Here is a 19,088-nt window from a genome sequence, read left to right as displayed (position 1 = left end):
TTCATCATCAAAACAGATCTAATGACTTGCTGTATTTTCCTTTGCGTTGAAAGCCAGTAACATTAAGTTACCCATTCTGATGGAACAGATAACAATTTTCTTGGGCCATTTGCAAACTTGTAATTCTGCTTATAATTCATATTCCTTTGTCCCTATTCTGCAATTTTAAGACAAGCAAGTAACCATATTTGCTTTTCATTTCAAATCACAATATTCTATTTGTCTTTGTGGCATTAAGTTGTCAGAAATCCCCCACAGGGCTGAGAGGCAGTGGAAGAGCAAAAGAGGAAGTTGCTAGGTTGTCATCCAAAATTCACTATTCACAGTTAAAGGGAAGCAGTGAGATGTTCCACTTTTATTTACATATAAGGAAAGTAGTGATGCAAATGCACATGGGACTGTGTTAGAAGAAATTAGGGGACAGTCATCAAGTTTCTGTGACAGCATGGCATAGACGACACGATGGTGTTTCATTTTTATAGTCTCCTGTTGCGAATTATGGGCCTACTTACTGCTGTTATTCTTAATTCTTTAGTTTTCCAGTGGCTGCTGGAGATTATTTAAAATGAAAATACTTTGCTGCGTTTCTCCTAGAAGACAAAATTCAGGGAAGTCTAGCCTCCTGCCATGCCAGCTTCTAAGCCTTCACGCAGAAACCAGGCACATGTTTTAATTGACTTAAGTGAGGTGAAGGGAGCTTTCTGTCATATGGCATGAGTTTGCATGTTTGTTTTTCCATAGCAAATGATGCTCACAGTGGGGAAAAGTTTAATTCAACATGCAGTTTATCTCACACTGTTAAATTCACACGGGAAACAACTAACTTACAGAGTTAACATTTCTCTGAATTTGGCCACCTTCTGAAACATGTTTGAATGGGATTATAACATAAACCTGGATGGCATACCTCTAATATACCATGAAAGATACACGTGGACTTACAGGCAACGTGTAAGTGGAATTTAACAAGTACCTCTTGCAGCAACTGCACTAAAGAGCTACAAGCATAATTTTCTCCTTTCTACATCATTTTTCCCTCTCCTTACTCTCTGCCGTCCCAATAAACTACTTGCAGAGCTGTATGATAAACGAGATACAGAAACTCATCAAAGTTAACTGTCAAAAAATCATGCATATCAGAAATTACTGCCTTTCAAATAAACACTTTTGTCAATATACGGTCAATGCAATACATGGTACTTGGAATTACATTAATTTAAGTGTAATCCCAACACCACATTGAAACCACACAAAATCACAGCAGAAAATAGCTTATGTTTTTATTGACTTATTCTGCAGTTTCAGATTTGTCTCCGAGGTGCTGATGGGTCGATATTGCGATGGCGCTGGCATTCACACTGATCAGTGTCTTGTCTGCACCGGGTTCAACAAGAGCAACTGTCATTTGGCAGTAAGCCAGCATAGCTTCACTGAACGGGGCGGTCCGACATAAATGCAAGGCGGCCAGTCTCTGCCGCAGACCAAAGGCTGGCCGCCGCCTGACGCGGGAGAGCAGGCCTGTCGCTACCGACGGAGCCTGCCGGGCCGGCCTCTGCACGCGCAGGACCTAGGCCCGAGGCCAGGACCCCGGCCGGACACCGAGGCCCCGACCGGACACCGAGGCCCCGACCGGACACCGAGGCCCCGACCGGACACCGAGGCCCCGCACGGCCCGCCTCCTCCCCACGCCGCCAGGCCGGTGCTGCTAGGAGACCAGATAGACGGCTGGGCCGCCTCCCGCCCGCACCGACGACACGCAGACCGCCCGTTCTCCCGTTCGACCCTCAGCACCGCCCGTTCCCCCGCTCCCACAGACACTATTGGTGGTGGTTGGCTCGAGCCCAACACATCACGCGGAGAGTTCCGTTAGCCCCGCCGCCGCGGCTCGCTGACTGGCTTTACCGCTGGGCGGTGCTCGGCTCTCATTGGCAGAGGCGGGGCGCCCTCCCCTTCCGCGCTGATTTCTGGCGTAGCCGCAAGGTGCGGAAGCTGTAGCTGCTTGCCCCTCCGTGTCTCTGCCGCTTCTTGCACCCATGGCCGACCTCGAGATCTTCGGTACTCAGCAGCAGCCGATGGCCGCCACCGATAACGGGGCGCTGGACGGAGCCGAGGAGGATCCTGCCGCCGCTTTCCTGGCGCAGCAGGAGAACGAGATCGCGGGCATCGAGAACGACGAGGGCTACAGCATCCTGGAGAGCGGCGAAGTGCCGGCAGCGCTGCAGGTTCCGGAGAGCCTCGACTCGGGTACGCGCGGTGGGCCTGCCGAGGGAGGCGCGGTGCCCCGTGGGTGCGGCGGGGAGGAGAAGGGTCCCGGCCTGGTGGGGCTTCGCAGCTTCCCTTTCTCGGAGGCCCCGGGAGGGGGAGGTGCCGGCGGGTCCTTGCCTCGGCTTTCTGCTCCGAGCACATGCTGCTGTCCGGGGGTGGTCTTGGGCCTCGGTGCTGGTCCGTGCAGGCGTGCTGTGTTGGTTATCCTGTGTGTGGTCTGCCTTTTGTAAGTTGAATCCCTGCTGCCTCAGACGGGGTGGTGTTTATATTTCGTAAAGACGCCTGGGTGCCCAGGCCTGCCGAAGTGTAGGCTGTTGACAACGCTGCTGGGTAACTCTGATCTCGAATCCAGGAGCCTGCTTGAGATGAAGACCCACTGAAAGCAGAATAAGTCAATATGTTGTCTTCTGTTGCTTATGTTTCTGTCTTCAGAGGAAGTGATCTTAAGTCTTAAAGTATTCTGGCAGTTGAGCTAATGTTTAATTTTAGTAAGTCTCTAGCCTTTGTTCCTTGGTAACCTTTGTACTGAATGTGGGAAAACTGACACTGCAGAACACAGCGTTACGTTCAGAGGAAGGCGGCAACGTATGTTAACTAGAGGTTAGTGTTTTTTTTCTATTAGTCTAATGGTAGCTAGAGCAGCCTGAATGAACTCTTCTGATTATGAAAGGTTTAGAGTTTTTAACTGAAGTCTGAGTGGAAAGGGGTTGTGAATGTAGGATGATGTTGTGCTTAACTGATATTTCAGTGTTCTCGGAAGACTTCTCTTGTCGCTTTGTCACTTCAGGAAGATGCTGCTCTTCTTCAGACTAAGTTGAGTAACTTTGCTCCTCAGTTTACTGTTGGAACATCTTTAGAATTAAACCTTTATTATGCCACCTGATTTTTGAAGTTACTGGCATATCTTACATATAAGGATGCAGGTTCATAGTGTCTCTTGGAATAAAACCCAACTAGGGGATGGGGACTTGCTGCTTCCAGTGCTTATTTAGTGGTAGTGCAGCCCTGAGTCAGCTCATTCATGAAGTTCAAAACATACAAACTACAACCTATAAAAAGGGTGTGCTCAAGCACTAGAACATGAGGATAACTGTTATCAGAGCACCATCCTGTTTTGGTATCAAATGTACCTTGACTTCTATATTCTATGTATAGTGCAGAAACAGGCATAGTGGACACTTCTCCTCTTCCTTTCAAAAGCCGTAGACAAACATTATGCCTCATATGGTCTTTACATTCCAAACAGACTCTGGAACATTAAAGTAGCTGTTTGAGGGATAATTTCATTGGAGAAAGTTCTGACGTTGGCCTTTCTCACAAGGTGCTAGAACCAGCCAGATCCGTTCTTTCTCTGTGTGCATACACTGTGGCTATTGCAGAGTGATTCCTTGTCAGAAAGTCAGCTTGTTAAATACTTCTAGATTGGGTTATATGTAAAAGTGGTTATTAAGCTGCTTTTCAAGGCTGTTTTCTCAAGTCACGTAAGTTCACTTGTCAAGGAATGCAAAACTGTTATTGGAGAACTTTCTATGGAAAGAGTTATAAAATAATATGATAATGTGATCTAAGGATCTGAGAAGTCTAGGTGTGATCTGTATGTCATCTTGCTTTCTTGTATGCACTGAGGTTGCATTTATTTTCTGGCCTGTTAAATAGGCGTATTAGATTGTGTTTGTGGACTTGGTACCATTTTTTAACAGAACATCCATTTGCTGACTGTCAGAGGCTGTAGTCACTCCCTCCTTGTTAGAATGTGCAGACTGCAGCAGTGCAAAACATACTGGTTCAGGCATGATGACAAATGATCTAATGACTTCTATTGACATTTGCGATTGAGTTTTCTTTTCATCTGATCAGTATCCTGACAAATATTAGACAGCTCTAGTGGATATTAGTTTATTAAAGTGGTTTGTAATTAAATTAAATAGGTGAATGCAAAATTCTTCTTGAAATAATAAAAATTCTTATGTAAATCCTTAAGCCCTGTGATCAGGGATTTGTGGATTTACTTTTTTTAACCCTAACCTTTGTGAACTCATTATTTACAGGTTTGACAAAGTTTTTTTCTGAACACTGCGACGAAAGTCATAACTCGGGCAGCTCTCAACTGAGTTTTGAAGATCTTAACTTCAAATATTGTGAGAAGCAGTTGCCAGCTTCTTGAAATACACTTATAAGAAAGCTGGTGTCTCATATGACAAATGGTTTTTAAATTGCAGCCTCTTAAAGGTTAGACAAATACATAGACAGTAGTGGACTTCATGAACTGTTAACATCAATATCAGGAAACTGGTATTAGTGTATTCTGTTAATTGTAGTAATGGTGGATACTGGGTGAGTATGAGGAGAATGGCAGAATGTTGCTAAGCTCATGTGTCTCACTAAGCAGCACTTCATATTGCTATGGTCAGGGTTGGAATACTGGCGTGAACCAGTAGACTGTTTATAATGTAAATAGCTATCCTGTTCAAGCTTCCTGGGCATGTGAAAACTAATCTTGCTTCCCTTGAAAGATAAGCGTAGTCACTGGCTCGGACAACAGGAAGTACTGGGTAAATCAAGTAATACAGTGCTGTTGCCTATTTGTTAGTAGCTTGGTCTTTTATGAGATTTCCTTTTCAGTGATAAATCAATGCCTGTATTTATTTACAGTCAAATTCTTCAGTTCTCTCCAGTCTGACAATACTAGGTCTTCAGGTTATAGCAGTTCACTTGATATGTCCTCTGAGCAGGAGACAGTTCAGGTTGAATTGTGTAGCTTCTAGAACTGTTATTTCAGTATATAAACCTTGTGACAGCTTGTCAAGAGCTTCTTATGGAGAATTATATCCAAAGACAAGCAATTTTATATGTTAACAACCATGGAAATACACACAGGTTTAATGTAGGCTGTGTAGCCTCTCAAACATTGCCTTCACAGTTTCAAGCTCTGTCATTTTTATATGAACTTGGATAAATGATATTTCTCCCATCTTCTGAAAAGTCTCATGAGCTTCTCTAGCAATTAAGAAAACAATTGCATTTGGTGGTTTGTCCATAAATCATGTTTGATAGCCTTTTAGTGACTGAATATCAATTCGCTTGAAAATGATTTAGGAAATAATTGTTTCCTCCTGTGTTTCTAGTTAGCACCACAGACAGGGTGAGTTACTTGTTTGTGACTAATAACTTTTTGATTGTTGAAACAGCCATTGTTCTGGGTTTTGCTGTGCAATCAGTATCTTAAGGCTTCAGAGCACTGTAAGGTAGCACTGAGAAAGGTGTAAGAAAGGGATGGTATCTGATTAACTTTGTATTTGCTATTCATGGTGATACTGCACTGTTGTGAAGCTCATGGCAGAAAAAACCCCTATTTTCCTGTCCCCAAGAGAATGCTGTATCGATTGGGAAATTACAGAAGCTTTTATGGCACAGCATTATTAAAGAGAGAGGAAGGTGTGGTCTAGTACTAGCCTATTGAATATATTGAAAACAAGGGAACTCTAATGGATTTTGGTATGACAGGAGATTAGAACTAAAACACAGGAAAAAAAGCACTCTTCGTGACCTGCTTGCTTTTATTTTGCACACAGGCATGAAACTGAGTTATGGCTAGAAAACCTATTTCCTCATCAGTTTCTTGCATAATTATCTAAATAAAAAGTTTGGAGAAGATTCTTCTTTCTCATCCTCTTATGGGTGAGAGGTAAATGAAGGGGAAGTGTGATTTGTGCCCAAAAAAAAAAGGATGGGAAACTAGGCCTTGAGTATTGAAGTCACTTAACCTTAAGTGAAATTTGGTTATGTTCTTCTGTTGCTTTAACTATAGCTACTAGTTCACTAAAAATAGCAATGAAGACGTAGAGTACTTACTGTTTAAAAGAGATGCTGAAAGTGGATAATTAAAAATAATTTTATGTATGGTCATATTGGAGTTCATTTCTCCTACATGAAGATATTGTCCAAAACACAACTGCATAGGAAGACCTCAGGAGGAACTAATCCATACATTAGGAAATGGTTGGACTTATGTCAGAAGAGCTAACTCTGCAAAGTCCTGCCTCTGACTGTTCTGATAGACGTTGTCTTTCGCATTGTAAGACTTCAGAGAGGCTCATGAACAAGGCTAAGCAAACTTGATTTTATGCCAAGTAGTACTGAGTCTGTTATTAGTGCAAGTATTTGTCTTCAGAGTAGTTGATCATCATTGTGATAAGCCTCTGAAGCCATATGTTGTCTTGTAGGACTGAAGTGACAAAACTGTGGTTGATTTACCTTCAAGCTAACCAACCCTTCCTTTTGTAAGCTGTAGTACATGTGGGGGGCACAGATTATAGCGCTCTGTTTCTGCCAAGCTTGGCTGCTGTTTCTCTCCTGTGCGAAGTAGCTGATATGGCTTGTCCTTTCCAAAGCCTTCCAGACTCTGAAAACTGGGTTGCTATGTGGAAGTTCATTCTTACCCTGTTGTCAGCACATGCTACAGAACTGTAGATGTTTGGACATGTTCTTTGCAACAGTATATTTTTAGAAATAAAGCTTGATCTTAAGTTCAGAAGCAAACACCGAGGAATATCGATCATTACTACTAAATGTGCAATGTTAACTTCAAGCGCTTCAGGATGCAATACTGTGATAGAATTGGATGGTCTCGTAAGACAGTAGAGCTCTCTTATCACAGAATCACAGAATGGTAAGAGTTGGAAGGGACTTCTGGAGATCATCTAGCCCAACTCCCCCACCAAAGCAGGTTAGCCTAGAGCAGGTCACACAGGAACATGTCCAGATAGGTTTTGAATATCTCCAGAGAAGGAGACTCCACAGCCTCTCTGGGCAGCCTGTTCCAGTGCTCTGCTGCCCTCAGAGTAAAGAAGTTCCTCCTCATGTTCAAGCAGAACTTCCTGTGTTCCAGCTTCTGCCTGTTGCCCCTTGTCCTGTCACTAGGCACCACTGAGAAGAGCCTGACCCCATCCTCTTGACATATGCCCTTTAGATATTTGTAAGTGTTATAAGGTGCCCTCTTAGTCTTGTCTTCTGCAGGCTAAAGAGCCCCAGGTCTCTCAGCCATTCTTCATATGAGAGATGCTGTGGTCACCTAACCATCTTCATAGCCCTCTGCTGGACTCTCTCCAGCAGCTCCCTGTCTCTCTTGAACTGGGGGGCCCAGAACTGGGCACAGTACTCCAGGTGTGGCCTTACCAGGGCAGAGTGGGAGGATGACCTCCCTTGATCTGCTGGCCACACTCTTCTAAATGTGCTTCAGGATGCCATTAGCCTTCTTGACCACAAGGGCACATTGCTGGCTCATCGTCAACTTGTTGTCTACCACAACTCCCAGGTCCCTCTCTGAAGAGCTTCTCTCCATCAGATTGACCCCCAACCTGTACTGGTGTATGGGGTTATTCCTCCCCAGGTGCAGGACCCTGCACTTGCCTCTATTAAACTTCATTCGGTTCATCTCCACCCAGCTCCCCAGCCTGTCAAGGTCTTGCTGAATGGCAGCACAGCCTTCCGCTGTATCTGCCACTCCTCCCAGCGTCGTATCATCAGCGAATTGGTTGAGGATACACTCTGTCCCTTTGTCTAGGTTGTTGATGAATGTATTGAATAGGACAGGCCCTAATACTAACCCCTGGGGAACACTGCTGGTCACAGGCCTCCAGCTGGACTCAGCACCCCTGATCACAGCTCTCTGAGCTCTGTCCTTCAGCCAGTTCTTAATCCACCTCACTGTCCACTCATCTGTCCCACACTTCCTAAGCTTACCTATGAGGATGTGATGGGAGACGGTGTCAAAATGGACAAATTGCTGAAGTCGAGGTAGACAACATCCACTGCCCTCCCCTCATCCACCCAGCCAGTCATTTTATCATAGAAGGCTATCAGATCAGTCAAGCACAATTTCCCCTTAGTGAATCCATGCTGACTACTCCTGATAATGTTCTTTTCCTCCGTGTGCTTGGAGGTAACAGCCAGAATGAGATGTTCCATCACCTTCCCAGGAATGGAGGTGAGGCTGACTGGCTGGTAGTTTCCCAGATCCTCCTTCTTGAAGATTGGAGTTACATTGGCTGTCCTCCTGTCCTCAGGCACCTCTTCTGTCCTCCTTATCGTTTATGGCCAATGAAAACATGATGGTAGCAGTAACAGTGTTTAGTTTTTTTCTGTGGGAAATCAGGTATGAAATTATATGTTTCTGAGGACAAAGAAATTTGGTACACAACTAGCATTGATTACTGATGGCTGGTAAGGAGATAGTTTTTATAGATTTCATTCTGAATTATGCAAACACTAAGACTGGAGAGCTGAAATAACAGAATGTTTGACTATTGGTCTTGTTCCAGTTAGCGTACTTGTATTAGCATAACAGGATGCTAGTACAGTGCCATTTCCTCTTCTACTTGCAGTATGCTCAGTCAGCATGCTGACTCTGCATCTTAATCACAAGTTCTAGGGAGCTCAAAACAGATGAGAAGTTTGTTTTATTATTTTAAATGCTTCTGACCTGGGTGCCCTCTGGAAACACTTACCTCTATGCCAGTTAGTGGCTGTTGCGATGCAAAAGAAAAGCAGCCCTAAGACAAACACAACTGTTTTCTTTCAGCTGCAGCCCTCAGCAATGAAATTGTTCCTTTTACCTCACCAGAATACCAGCCTGAGTACTGAAGCCTTAATGAATGTTTTTTGGTGTAACAAGAAACTTGATCATATTATCACAGTTCTTGGAAGACTCTTCAAGACTTGTTAGCCCTCTTATTTAGCTGGTGAGTCAGTGCCTCCCAAGGAGTCTCTCTCATGAAACAACTGCCTGGTTTCTGGAGATGAGAACCACATATATTTAAAGGCTAGCCTTTAAATGTGAAGCAGACAGATGCTGTTAGCTTTATGTGCCTCTCAATTTTTTTTGGCTCCTGTAACTTGTAGAGGAGTAGCAATCAAAGTAGCTACCATTGTTCAGATATGGGAGTCTAGTTATAAAATACTAGATTCTCATAACTGAAAAACTAGGTGGTTTTTTTACCTTGAGTCTTCCCCTACTGAAGTTAGTAGCTATGTTCTTGGAGACTAATATCTTCCAACAACTACCATGGTTGAACTGATGACTTTACCATCTTCTACCAGATACAGTTAATGACTGCTATTCGGGGCTCAGGGATAAGGACTTAGTAATACTTGCCTGGTCCCCTGATAAAGGAATATGAAGAGCTCTCTGTGTGCCATTAACACTACTAGTGTGAAACTGGGGCATACATAGCCACAAAGAAATAGAGGATACAGCAGCATAATGCTCTTAGTTTTAGGTGAATTAGCTGTCTTATTTAAGGATGTGGTGCAAAATAATTTTCTTACTATTGGATGACTTTGATACAGTCTTCTCTTTCATTGAAGAAGGTATTAACATGGCAGAAACGCTTTGTGTGATGTTTATCCATGGTAGCGTTATGGATGACACAAAGGTAGGAACATGTCGTCTTGTTACATCGTGCAGGCAGATGTTATATAGTGCTGTTGCAGAGATGCCTTGCTGAAGGCTTAGCAGTTCTTGAAAATCTTGGTGTGTTTTGCATAGTCTGGAGATTTTTTTAAAGAGTTTCACAAATCTAAACGTTGTATCACCACTGACATACGTTCCCTATGACTGTGTTTTAATAAGATGAAATTTTAGGGTACTGTGGCAAAGATTCCTTGGTGATCCTGTTTGACCTCTACTGTCAGTGTCACTTCAGAGCGAATAATGCTGCAGCTGAAGTAGGAAGCTATCAAACATGGCATTGCAGAAGGAAGCAGAAAGGTGACTTTGCTAGGAATGTTAGCTGTATCTTTTGAGCTGATTAGGAACTGGGAGGTAATCAAACTAGGACAAGAGTTACTAAGTGTTGCTGCAGCATTGTTATTCTTCCAGGTAGAGACTAAAACAGTGAAAGTCATGCTTCTTCTGAACAGTTGTCTAATAGTCAGCTTCTAAGACAGGGAGAAGAAAATGGGAGTAGCTTTAGAGTACAGTGTTTAGCAGCTTCTTAGCAGCATCAGCTCTGCTGTTTTATGTAATCTGAAGCATGGCCTGATGATGAAGAAATGACCTTATGTTACTGGTTCTGCAGAATAATGGCTCACTTGGTGTCTTGAGCCTATCTGAAAAAGTGCAGAGATATGGAAGAGACCCTGCAGGGTATCAAGTAACACTCATTTGTATAACTCCCCCATTAGATACTGTAGTAAAGCTTTCCATACAAGTTACTGAAATCAGTAAATCTGGCTGTTCTGTCTTTTCTCAAATGACTAAACTACAGTCACTTCTTTACAGGTGCTGTTGATGGAGTGGTTAATGGAGGTGTCTATCAGGTAAGATAGAAGTATTCTGTACTTAGAATGTGTTGTTCTACTCTGAGAACTTTATCTTGATCTAGGCCAATACTTCCCCATTCTTGTCACTAGTGTACTTTTATCTTATCTCTGAAGAGGAACTTCTGTTCTGATAGCTCATCTCATAAAGCTGTTAATGCTGATGATATGCCCCTCTTCTGAACTTAGAGGCAACTTAAAGCAGCAGGTCATTTTTAATTATGGCTTAATAGAACATAACCGCTGTAAGCAGACTGACAGGCTCTGTGGTATTACTTAACATTGATTTACCACTGGCTAATAAGCTGAAAGCATGCTCTGGCTACCTAGTTTAAAGCAGAGTTTTCTGAATTGCTTGTTGTTTAAGGATAATTTAGGTGTCCTGGTTGTCTTATCAAGATTGGTCTTACAAGGAGCTGACTGAAAACATTATACACTTCTTAGTTGCATGAAATTAAGCTAGTGGCTAAGTAGCTTAATCATAGCATGAAAGCATGTTAGTCAGCCATGGTAATGACAAAAGGGAGGAGATACTTGCTTTATTAGTGTCAGGGAGGAATTATAGAATCGTTAGGTTAGAATAGACCTCTGAGGTCGTCAAGTCCAACTGTTCACCTAACACCACCATGCCCGCTAAACAATGTCCTGAAGTGCCGTATCTACACATTTTTATGAACATCTCCAGGGATGGTGACTCCATCACTTCCCTGGGCAGCCTGTTCCAATGTTTGACTGCTCTTTCAGTAAAGAAATTTTTCCTAATGTCCAATCTAAACCTCCCCTGGCACAACTTGAGGCCATTTCCTCTTGTCCTATCACTTCTTGCTTGGGAGAAGAGACTGACCCCCACCTCACTACAGCCTCTTTTCAGGTAGTTGTAGAGAGTGATAATGTCTCCCCTTAGCCTCCTCTTCTCCAGACTAAAAACTCCAGTTCCCTCAGCTGCTCCTTGTTAGACTTGTGCTCCAGACCCTTCACCAGCTTTGTTGCCCTTTTCTGGACATGGTCCAGCACCTCATTGTCTGTCTTGTATTGAGGTGCCCAAAACTGCACACAGTATTCGAGGTGTGGCCTCGCCAGTGCCAAGTACAAGGGCATGATCGCGTCCCTACTGCTGCTGACTATGCTATTTCCGATGCAAGCTAGGTTGCTGTTGGCTTTCTCGGCTGCCTGGCAACACTGCTGGCTCATGTTCAGCCGGCTGTTGACCAGTACCCCCAGGTCCTTTTCTGCTGGGCAGTTTCCAGCCGCTCATACCCAAGCCTGTAGCGCTGCATGGGGTTGTTGTGACTGAAGTGCAGGGCCAGGCACTTGGCCTCGTTAAATGTCATAGTGTTGTCCTCAGCCCATTGATGATGAGGCATGCTAAGACAGCTGCTATGCTGTAACTGAATTTCATGCCAGTTTGGCTAAGGCATTGTCATTGCCTGGTATCAGAGTTGGCTGGGTAGCCCTGATTAAATGAATGCATGGGAAGGGAGCAGCATATGAGCTACTTTGCCATGGAGTTTTAAGTGAACACTGAGCTTTGTGGAGACACAAACAGCTTTCAGTGCTGCTAAGATTTTTATATCCTCACCATTGCTCTAAGATTGGTTGGAAAACTGTATCTTACTGGCCCTTCATGCTTTCTTCTACAACAGAAGGTAGATGAAATACCTTGATTTTGTTTGCAGTTCTAAGTGATTAGCTGCTTTGATTGAGCTTCCTCTTAATGAGGAAGAACAGACTGAATGGGCTATATGTGACTTCTGTTTTAGCTACATGTAACTAGTTTGGACCTGCAACTGGCCAATTTATTTTGTTTTGGATTGAATGTGAAGGCTGATGCTGTTGCACCAGCCTAGCTCCTTATCTTTGCATTATTCCTTCATTGAGGGCTACAGGAGGCCCAAAGAGGGGAAAGATGCAGCCAAATCTATCTTAAGGTGTAATCCATCTGGTGCTGTCAGGAGTGGTATTTCTTAGGTTTGTTAAGAGTGTGGTGAACCAATAAAAGTGGTTGAACTCAGCGTATGCCCCGTGGCAAATAGTCCAATATTCATTAGCTTTGCAAATCTGGTGTATTAATGATAGCCTTATTCATTGCAAGTCTTTGAGCTATTGTATAGTAAAAAGTATGCTAGTACTTACACGGTTTTGATGCTTAAATGTTGAAATGCCTCTTCTGTTCTAAGCTGCATACAGCAATCCAAATTCTGTAATGTCTTTAAAGGACATTGGCTTTTAATATAAGTTATGTTTGCAAATGTCTCTGAAGTAGACAAATAAGTTACAGAGAAAGTTTTAAACTCCTATGCACAAAATCATAAAAAAAAAAATTACTTTCACAGCAAATATTTAAGGGGAAACAAGCTGGAGGATCTCTAGGCCTACAACTGCTAGGCGTTGTCTTTTGCTTTCTTCAGAGCTCTGGCACAGTTTGACTTCCCAGTCAACTGAGATTTGTATTTGATCCTTGATTGCTAGAGGCAGTCCTGAATTAACCTGCTTCCATCTTGCTGTAATTTGTGGCAAGATGTTTTTCGTATTAATGGTGGAGATGAGGTATAACATCAGAATAATGTGTTGTGTGCTCAGTTCAAATACTCTAATTTTGTGTAGCTTGCAGGCTAAATATTCAGTTGTCACTTATAAATCACATTACTATTCCTTCCCTTGAAGGAGAGTAATGGTCCAACAGACTCCTATGCTGCCATATCTCAAGTAGATCGACTGCAGTCTGAACCGGAGAGTATTCGTAAGTGGAGAGAGGAGCAAAAGGAGCGCCTGGAGCAACTTGGTAAGGAGGGTGTTTGTTGCAGTAGTGTTCTTGCTTGTAACTTAGTGATGGCTTCTTAAGCAGCAGAATTCTTAGCTGTGGCTTTTGGGAACCTAACATGCTTCTTAAGTTTGAGCAGCAAGTCTGGATAAATCTTCCAGTAAGCAGAAGGAGTCAGCAAGCAAGTGGCTCTCTGAACCTTAAGAGTATTCATGTGGCCTGGCCTTTACTTACAAATAAGGTGACAAGAACATGAACAGCTTTTGTCAGCAGAAAAGAGTGAATAAATACTGCAACCATCAGCATTTTTTTTGAAGGATAAAGATTGCTCATTTTATTATTGCTGAGGCCATCTGTTGTAATGTGGATCTTAAATCTAATAGCTGAGTTAAGTAATGGGCTAGTAACTAAACTAAATACAGCTATCAAATGCTACCTGTGGACAGCTTCTAAGAGCCTAAAAACTGGTATGCTTCCACGTAGATTAGGGAGAAGGCTTTGCCTGAAAACGTTGAGACAGAAGCTTCTGTGCAATGTGATTCTGGACAGAACTGAGCCTATTGCTTCTCTTTTGGGCTAGTTACAGCAGGTGAGCTTGTCCTGAACTGAAAGCTTGCTATAGAGTGTAAAAGTATGCAGAGTGCTATGCTCACACAGTTTGTCTAAGAGGCTTTACTGAGGTTCTAGCACTAGCATAGCAAGGTGACTGTTGCTGGTTTTAAACAGTTTGCAGGCCAACAGACTTACTGAATCTGAGTTAGTCTACAAATGCTTATCCTAAACTGAAGTGAACTGTCCCAGTTATGCAATGCAGGCATTGCTTTTAGGTAAATCTTTGAATAGTCATGGTATTTGGAGTTCTCATGGCCTAAATCAGGAAATCTAACACTTAGCTGAGTAGATCAAGCAACTCAGTGCACTAGAGTGCCATCAGCTGAAATGTTAGCAAGATCCAGCTGGAACAAACATGACTAACAAATCAATTCTTAAATCTTCAGATGCAAACTCACGAAAACAGGAAGCAGAATGGAAAGAGAAAGCAATAAAGGAGTTGGAGGAGTGGTATGCAAGGCAAGATGAAAAGCTCCAGAAAACAAAAGCCAGCAATAGGTAAGATTTATCCAGCAATCTGAAGAACTATGGTACTGGATATGAAGGTAATGGAGGAGGGAGGTTAGAATACTTCTATTATGTCCTGAGACACTAGTCCCTCAGACACTAAAATAACCTTTCCTACTAAGGAATGGGTCTTCAGTGGTAGACTGTCTTTTTAAGTTTTCTTAGAATCTAGATTAAATGTCCAAGAATAGCAAGAGAAAGGATTAAGATAACAAATCAGAATTACTGCCTTAAGACACAGATTTTGGATGTGGCCAGAAAATGTTTTAGTCTGCCCACTTGTTTGCATGCTCCTAGCTGCACAGGTGACTGTAATTACCTGCCTTGAGACTAGCAATCTTACTTGCTGTCTTTAGAATGTGTGGAAGTGGCCTTCTAATCAGTCTTTGCTACAAGTTATTTCATTAGGTATCTTAAAACTTTTGGCCACTTCTTTTGGAAGCGTTTGAGAAATAACCTGACTCAGTTCTGCTAGTGAAGAACTCAGTGGTGACTGTGTCTGTGCTGGGTTTGAATTGTGTAATTATCGACCCTGGGGTAGAAACTAGTGACTTGGCTGCTGCTCGAGTAAGCTCTTACACTTAGAGGTTCACTGTGGAATTTTGACTTAAAGGTAGATGTGATGGTACTGACTTAATACCACTTAGATCTCTGCTTCTGACCTGGGGTTGCCAGTGTCCTTCTGTCCAGGTGTCATCAGGGCTGTTTTATACTTTGGGAACCACAGACTTCAAGATGAACTGATTTTTTGAAACACCATTTTTCTTACCAAAATGGCCATCAAGTTTGTCTTGAGTAAGTACAGTCCTAGACAGACTCTGCTTCTTGCTAAAGGAAGGAAGGAGGCCTACATTTCCTACAGAATTATGGATTTGACACTTCCATTCGCCAAGGTACAGTCTTTTGGTTGGGCCAAGAAAGGGACATAGGATTGGCACTCTTATAGTTGGTGGCCAGAGCTCATGATACCCCCATAGCTTTATTGTGTCCAGGATATGTATTCTGGAGCAGGGTCCATTTAACAAGTGTTGCGCAGAAAGAGTGTTTGACCTCATCAACCTGGTGAGATCTCTTTCCTAATGGTACTTTCTGTCTGCTGGAAGTAGACTTATGCTGACACTGGGACTCTAGTCCTAAACAAGCTGATCCCAACTTCTAGGATGTAGCAGAGCTTTTGTTGCCCCTCTGAGTCAATGACTTAATTGACACGTTCCATATGATAGCTGCTTTCCTGTTACACTAAGTCTAGGTGATAAAAGGTTAATGTGCTTGTTAAAACTGCCTTCAGCTGTTTTGTACTTCTCATCCTTATCTCTTTTCTCCTGCCTGCTTGCCTGCCTGTTGGACTACTTGCTACCTAGGGTGGCAGATGAAGCTTTCTACAAACAACCCTTCGCTGACGTGATTGGTTATGTGTATGTTGCTTAACTACTGATTTGCTTTGCTAGACAGTAGGTAATGATGAGGATCAGAAATAGTGCTGAATGTCTGAAGGTGACTTCTGAGTATTTCAGGGCAGTATAAGCTAATATAAGTAAATAGCCTTTACTTTTTGGACTGACACTGATTTGCAGTATTAAATGAGTTTTTCCTGTAATGATCCCGTACTCTGCACAACATCCAGCACTTTCAGATTAAGTCATGTAGTATACATGTCACTGGAATTTTGATAATGACTTCAGTAGTCTTTAAATGTAGGGGTTCACAGTTGTTTCCAGGTCAGTGAACACTGCTTAGCAAGAAGCTTTGCTGGGTGTGTTGGTGTTTGCAGTCTCTCATGGGTGCTGCATTGAGTCACTTCCACAGAGAAGCACAATGTTTAACTCTGCATTCTCTGTAACAGGCATTGAGCTTGTGATCTGTGCTTATTTGCCTACATAATCAGAAAAATATTCAAGCAATGCTTACATGTAAAGCTTTGCAAGACAAGGAAGGTAGAAAGGAATCACCTGCTATAAATCAGGATAGAAGTGGGGTGTGCATATAGAAATAGGATGCTACTAGAGAAAAGATGAAAAGTACAAGAAGGTGGCATTGGAAAATCAGCATTAGCTGCTGGGAGAACATTTAGGAGCAGCTCGTTGTAGACATTTTGCTAGCCTAATGGATCAATGAAAACACAGCCATGACTTTCAAACCCCAATCAGTATGCTGGTTTCCATGGGGTGGAAGGATTGCAATGTTCATTGGCTTGTTCGTGTATTTTAATTTCTTCCCTTAATATGTAGATGTGAATGGAAAGATGGCCATGTCACAGATTCTAAGGTGACATCTTTAGAAGGTGTATTGGTCAGCCATGGTGTGGCTTTGAATGTGTTAATATTGAAGATCCAGTGTGGAATTAACTATCTACCTGTAGGTGGATGTAAACCAAGACTTGTGAAATGATGGATTTACAGGTGGTGTTTGACTTTTCTGACGTCTTCTGGAGTTGATTTTGATAGATCTTTCCAATAAAGCCCTTTTTTGCATACATTCAATGCAAATGTGCAGTATAAGTGCTGCAGAATAAAATTGACAGCCTGTTTCCTGAATGTAGGCTAAGCTACTATGCATGTTCAGTCAGCTGATCATCTGCATTAAATTCATTCTCATTTTCTATATCTGACTTAAACTTTCTCTCCTTGTTTCTTCTTTTCACCTTTAAGCACAAACATAAATCATCCTTGCTACAGCCTAGAACAGTTAAGTAAAAAAATCTTCGCTGCCCCTTAAAAGTGTCATGTCACATGAAGTAGCAGTGTTGTAGTGACCCTTGTCTTCAGTGGTGTCTGTAACCTTACCATCCCTGTGAACAGTGCTGAACCTTCATGGGAGAGTCATCTTCACTGCTTTTTCTGTGCTGCTTGTTGGAGTAGATGGATTTGGTTTATCTCTTGATGCTTACTGCTTTTGCACTCCAGGCAGCTACTAGGGCCCCACAGTTCATGATGCTGGAGTGTTATCCCTGCATTGAAGCAATGCTCTTGGCAGCATAGCAATGCCAAAAGGATAGTTGGGAAGCCACTGGCATTAACCTGTACATAATGTACAAAGCCTCCTTAGAAACTCCTTAGTGTGAGAGCAGGGGAAATGTGTTTATCCTGTGAGGTGAACCTCAAACAAGTCATCCCCTATGCTTTTGTCTATAGCACCCACAAGCATGGGATTCATGACTTAAATTCATATTGATTCATGCTGTTTCACTGCAGCATTGAGAATCATCAGCAGATAGTTTTATGATAGTCTGTAGGCCTTGGCACTGATTTAAATCTTCAAATGGAATCTGTTTTAAGACATGCTTCCAGGGAGTTGTAAATTTCTAGTGGGCAAGTGTCCAATATGGCAGAGGCATAATAGTTAAGACTTGTGTATTTCTCCATGAAATGCCTACATAGGAGTACCTTACTTCCTGGTTGTTTGTGTGGTGACTCCTTGGGCAAAGACTCAATTACTGTTCTTAAAACCAAACACCTGTATTCCAACATTTTACACAGCAATCCTCTGCACTGCTTGTGCATAGCATACTACTGCAACCTACTTTCATCTCCAGGGTTGGGACAGTGGGAGCTTAAGTAGCCATAATGTCCACAAGCAGCTGTCAGGTCACATTTCTTAAGAAACTGCACCCGGTAAGAGGGAAGGAGTGTCTTATATGTTGGGCATTAACGCAAGGTGCATTGCATTGCTTTTAGGGCAGCTGAAGAAGCCTTTGTGAATGATGCAGAAGACATTTTTCCGGGCACTGAGTGGGAACGTGTGGCTCAGCTCTGTGACTTTAATCCCAAGTCTAGTAAGCAGGCAAAAGATGTGTCCCGCATGCGTTCGGTCCTCATCTCACTCAAGCAGGCTCCGCTGGTTCGCTGAAGGAAAGCACAATGGAAACACTACAAATGCAATATCTTAACCTTACTCAGAGAAGCTATGTTTGCAGTAATTGGATTAATTGTTTCAATGTTTTTTTTTTTGGACCAAACCTCATGATTTATCTAGAGCTGATCATTGTTTGATTGCATGTTCTTCCTTATGTTTCCTTTCTGTGTCTGAAATGGGAGAACCTCCAAAACTGTAGTCTCTGTGCTGTTGTGCGCTGAGATGTCACTTCCCACATTACTGATATTAAAGATCTATTAAACAGCAAAATGTGTTGACTTTGGATGAATTAAGCTCTCCTGCTCCCTTTCAACAAGGGGGTCTTTGAATTGAATGTGAGCAGATGTTTCTCTTAGCTAGTGATTTCACTTTGGTGACTGACCAGCCAGCAATCCTTCTGGTCTCTTGAGAGGGAGTCCTGCTTGTCTCTGTAAGCTTTCTTAAAGCTCTTGAGAGCTTTAGTTTAAAACCTGCTTTGCTATCCAATTTATCACACAAGATAGAAGCTCTAGGAAACTGGAGCAGCAGGCTTGTTAAGGAGCTTATCTCACTTCTAGTGGAACAGGACACTGCCTTCTGCAGGTAAGCAGTTCTCTAGTTTTCTGCTGTCACTCCAGATGCAGATCTTAGGCTAGAAATAAGAGTACAGGACACTGAGTAGTTAAAGCCTTTGATATTCTGCTGCATATCCTGTTCTGATGTGCGTTCAATGCTGGCTTCATACACAAAGTCCTGTTGTGCAGAGGCTGTTTGGGTGTGTTTGAACTGTGTC

At 42.7% G+C, this 19,088-nt stretch overlaps 1 protein-coding gene across 6 annotated transcripts; it reads left to right on the top strand.

Annotated features, from left to right (window-relative positions):
* The first annotated feature begins 1,990 nt into the window (after nucleotides 1-1,990).
* Nucleotides 1,991-18,569, top strand: CLTA (clathrin light chain A). Of its 6 annotated transcripts, XM_086478965.1 has the most exons (8): nucleotides 1,991-2,213; nucleotides 2,349-2,374; nucleotides 10,400-10,431; nucleotides 10,562-10,584; nucleotides 13,249-13,366; nucleotides 14,344-14,455; nucleotides 15,826-15,879; nucleotides 18,139-18,569. In XM_086478965.1, exons 1-8 carry the CDS (start codon nucleotides 2,034-2,036, stop codon nucleotides 18,308-18,310), a joined length of 717 nt encoding a protein of 238 aa, XP_086335091.1. In that variant the 5' UTR covers nucleotides 1,991-2,033; the 3' UTR covers nucleotides 18,311-18,569. The 6 variants fall into 6 exon arrangements, with proteins under 6 accessions (XP_086335091.1, XP_086335092.1, XP_086335089.1 ...); XM_086478966.1 differs by lacking the exons at nucleotides 2,349-2,374; nucleotides 10,400-10,431; nucleotides 15,826-15,879 and adding exons at nucleotides 8,990-9,027; nucleotides 10,209-10,228 and having other exon boundaries at nucleotides 1,991-2,204; nucleotides 10,547-10,584; XM_086478963.1 differs by lacking the exons at nucleotides 2,349-2,374; nucleotides 10,400-10,431 and adding an exon at nucleotides 17,113-17,148 and having other exon boundaries at nucleotides 1,991-2,244; nucleotides 10,547-10,584.
* Nucleotides 18,570-19,088: the final 519 nt, after the last annotated feature.

This window comes from Leptosomus discolor, chromosome Z (assembly GCF_034619465.1).
Source record: "Leptosomus discolor isolate bLepDis1 chromosome Z, bLepDis1.hap2, whole genome shotgun sequence".
In the NCBI taxonomy this organism is placed as follows: domain Eukaryota; kingdom Metazoa; phylum Chordata; class Aves; order Leptosomiformes; family Leptosomidae; genus Leptosomus; species Leptosomus discolor.
This window is presented reverse-complemented; position numbering and strand designations above follow the sequence as displayed.

Bases quoted from the DNA above. Each gene is read 5' to 3' on its own strand.
- CLTA (XM_086478961.1), top strand. From the start codon at position 2,034: ATGGCCGACCTCGAGATCTTCGGTACTCAGCAGCAGCCGATGGCCGCC. The intron at 13,367-14,343 runs GTAAGGAGGGTG...TTAAATCTTCAG, and splicing joins GGAGCGCCTGGAGCAACTTG to ATGCAAACTCACGAAAACAG. The intron at 15,880-18,138 runs GTATGTTGCTTA...CATTGCTTTTAG, and splicing joins GCTGACGTGATTGGTTATGT to GGCAGCTGAAGAAGCCTTTG.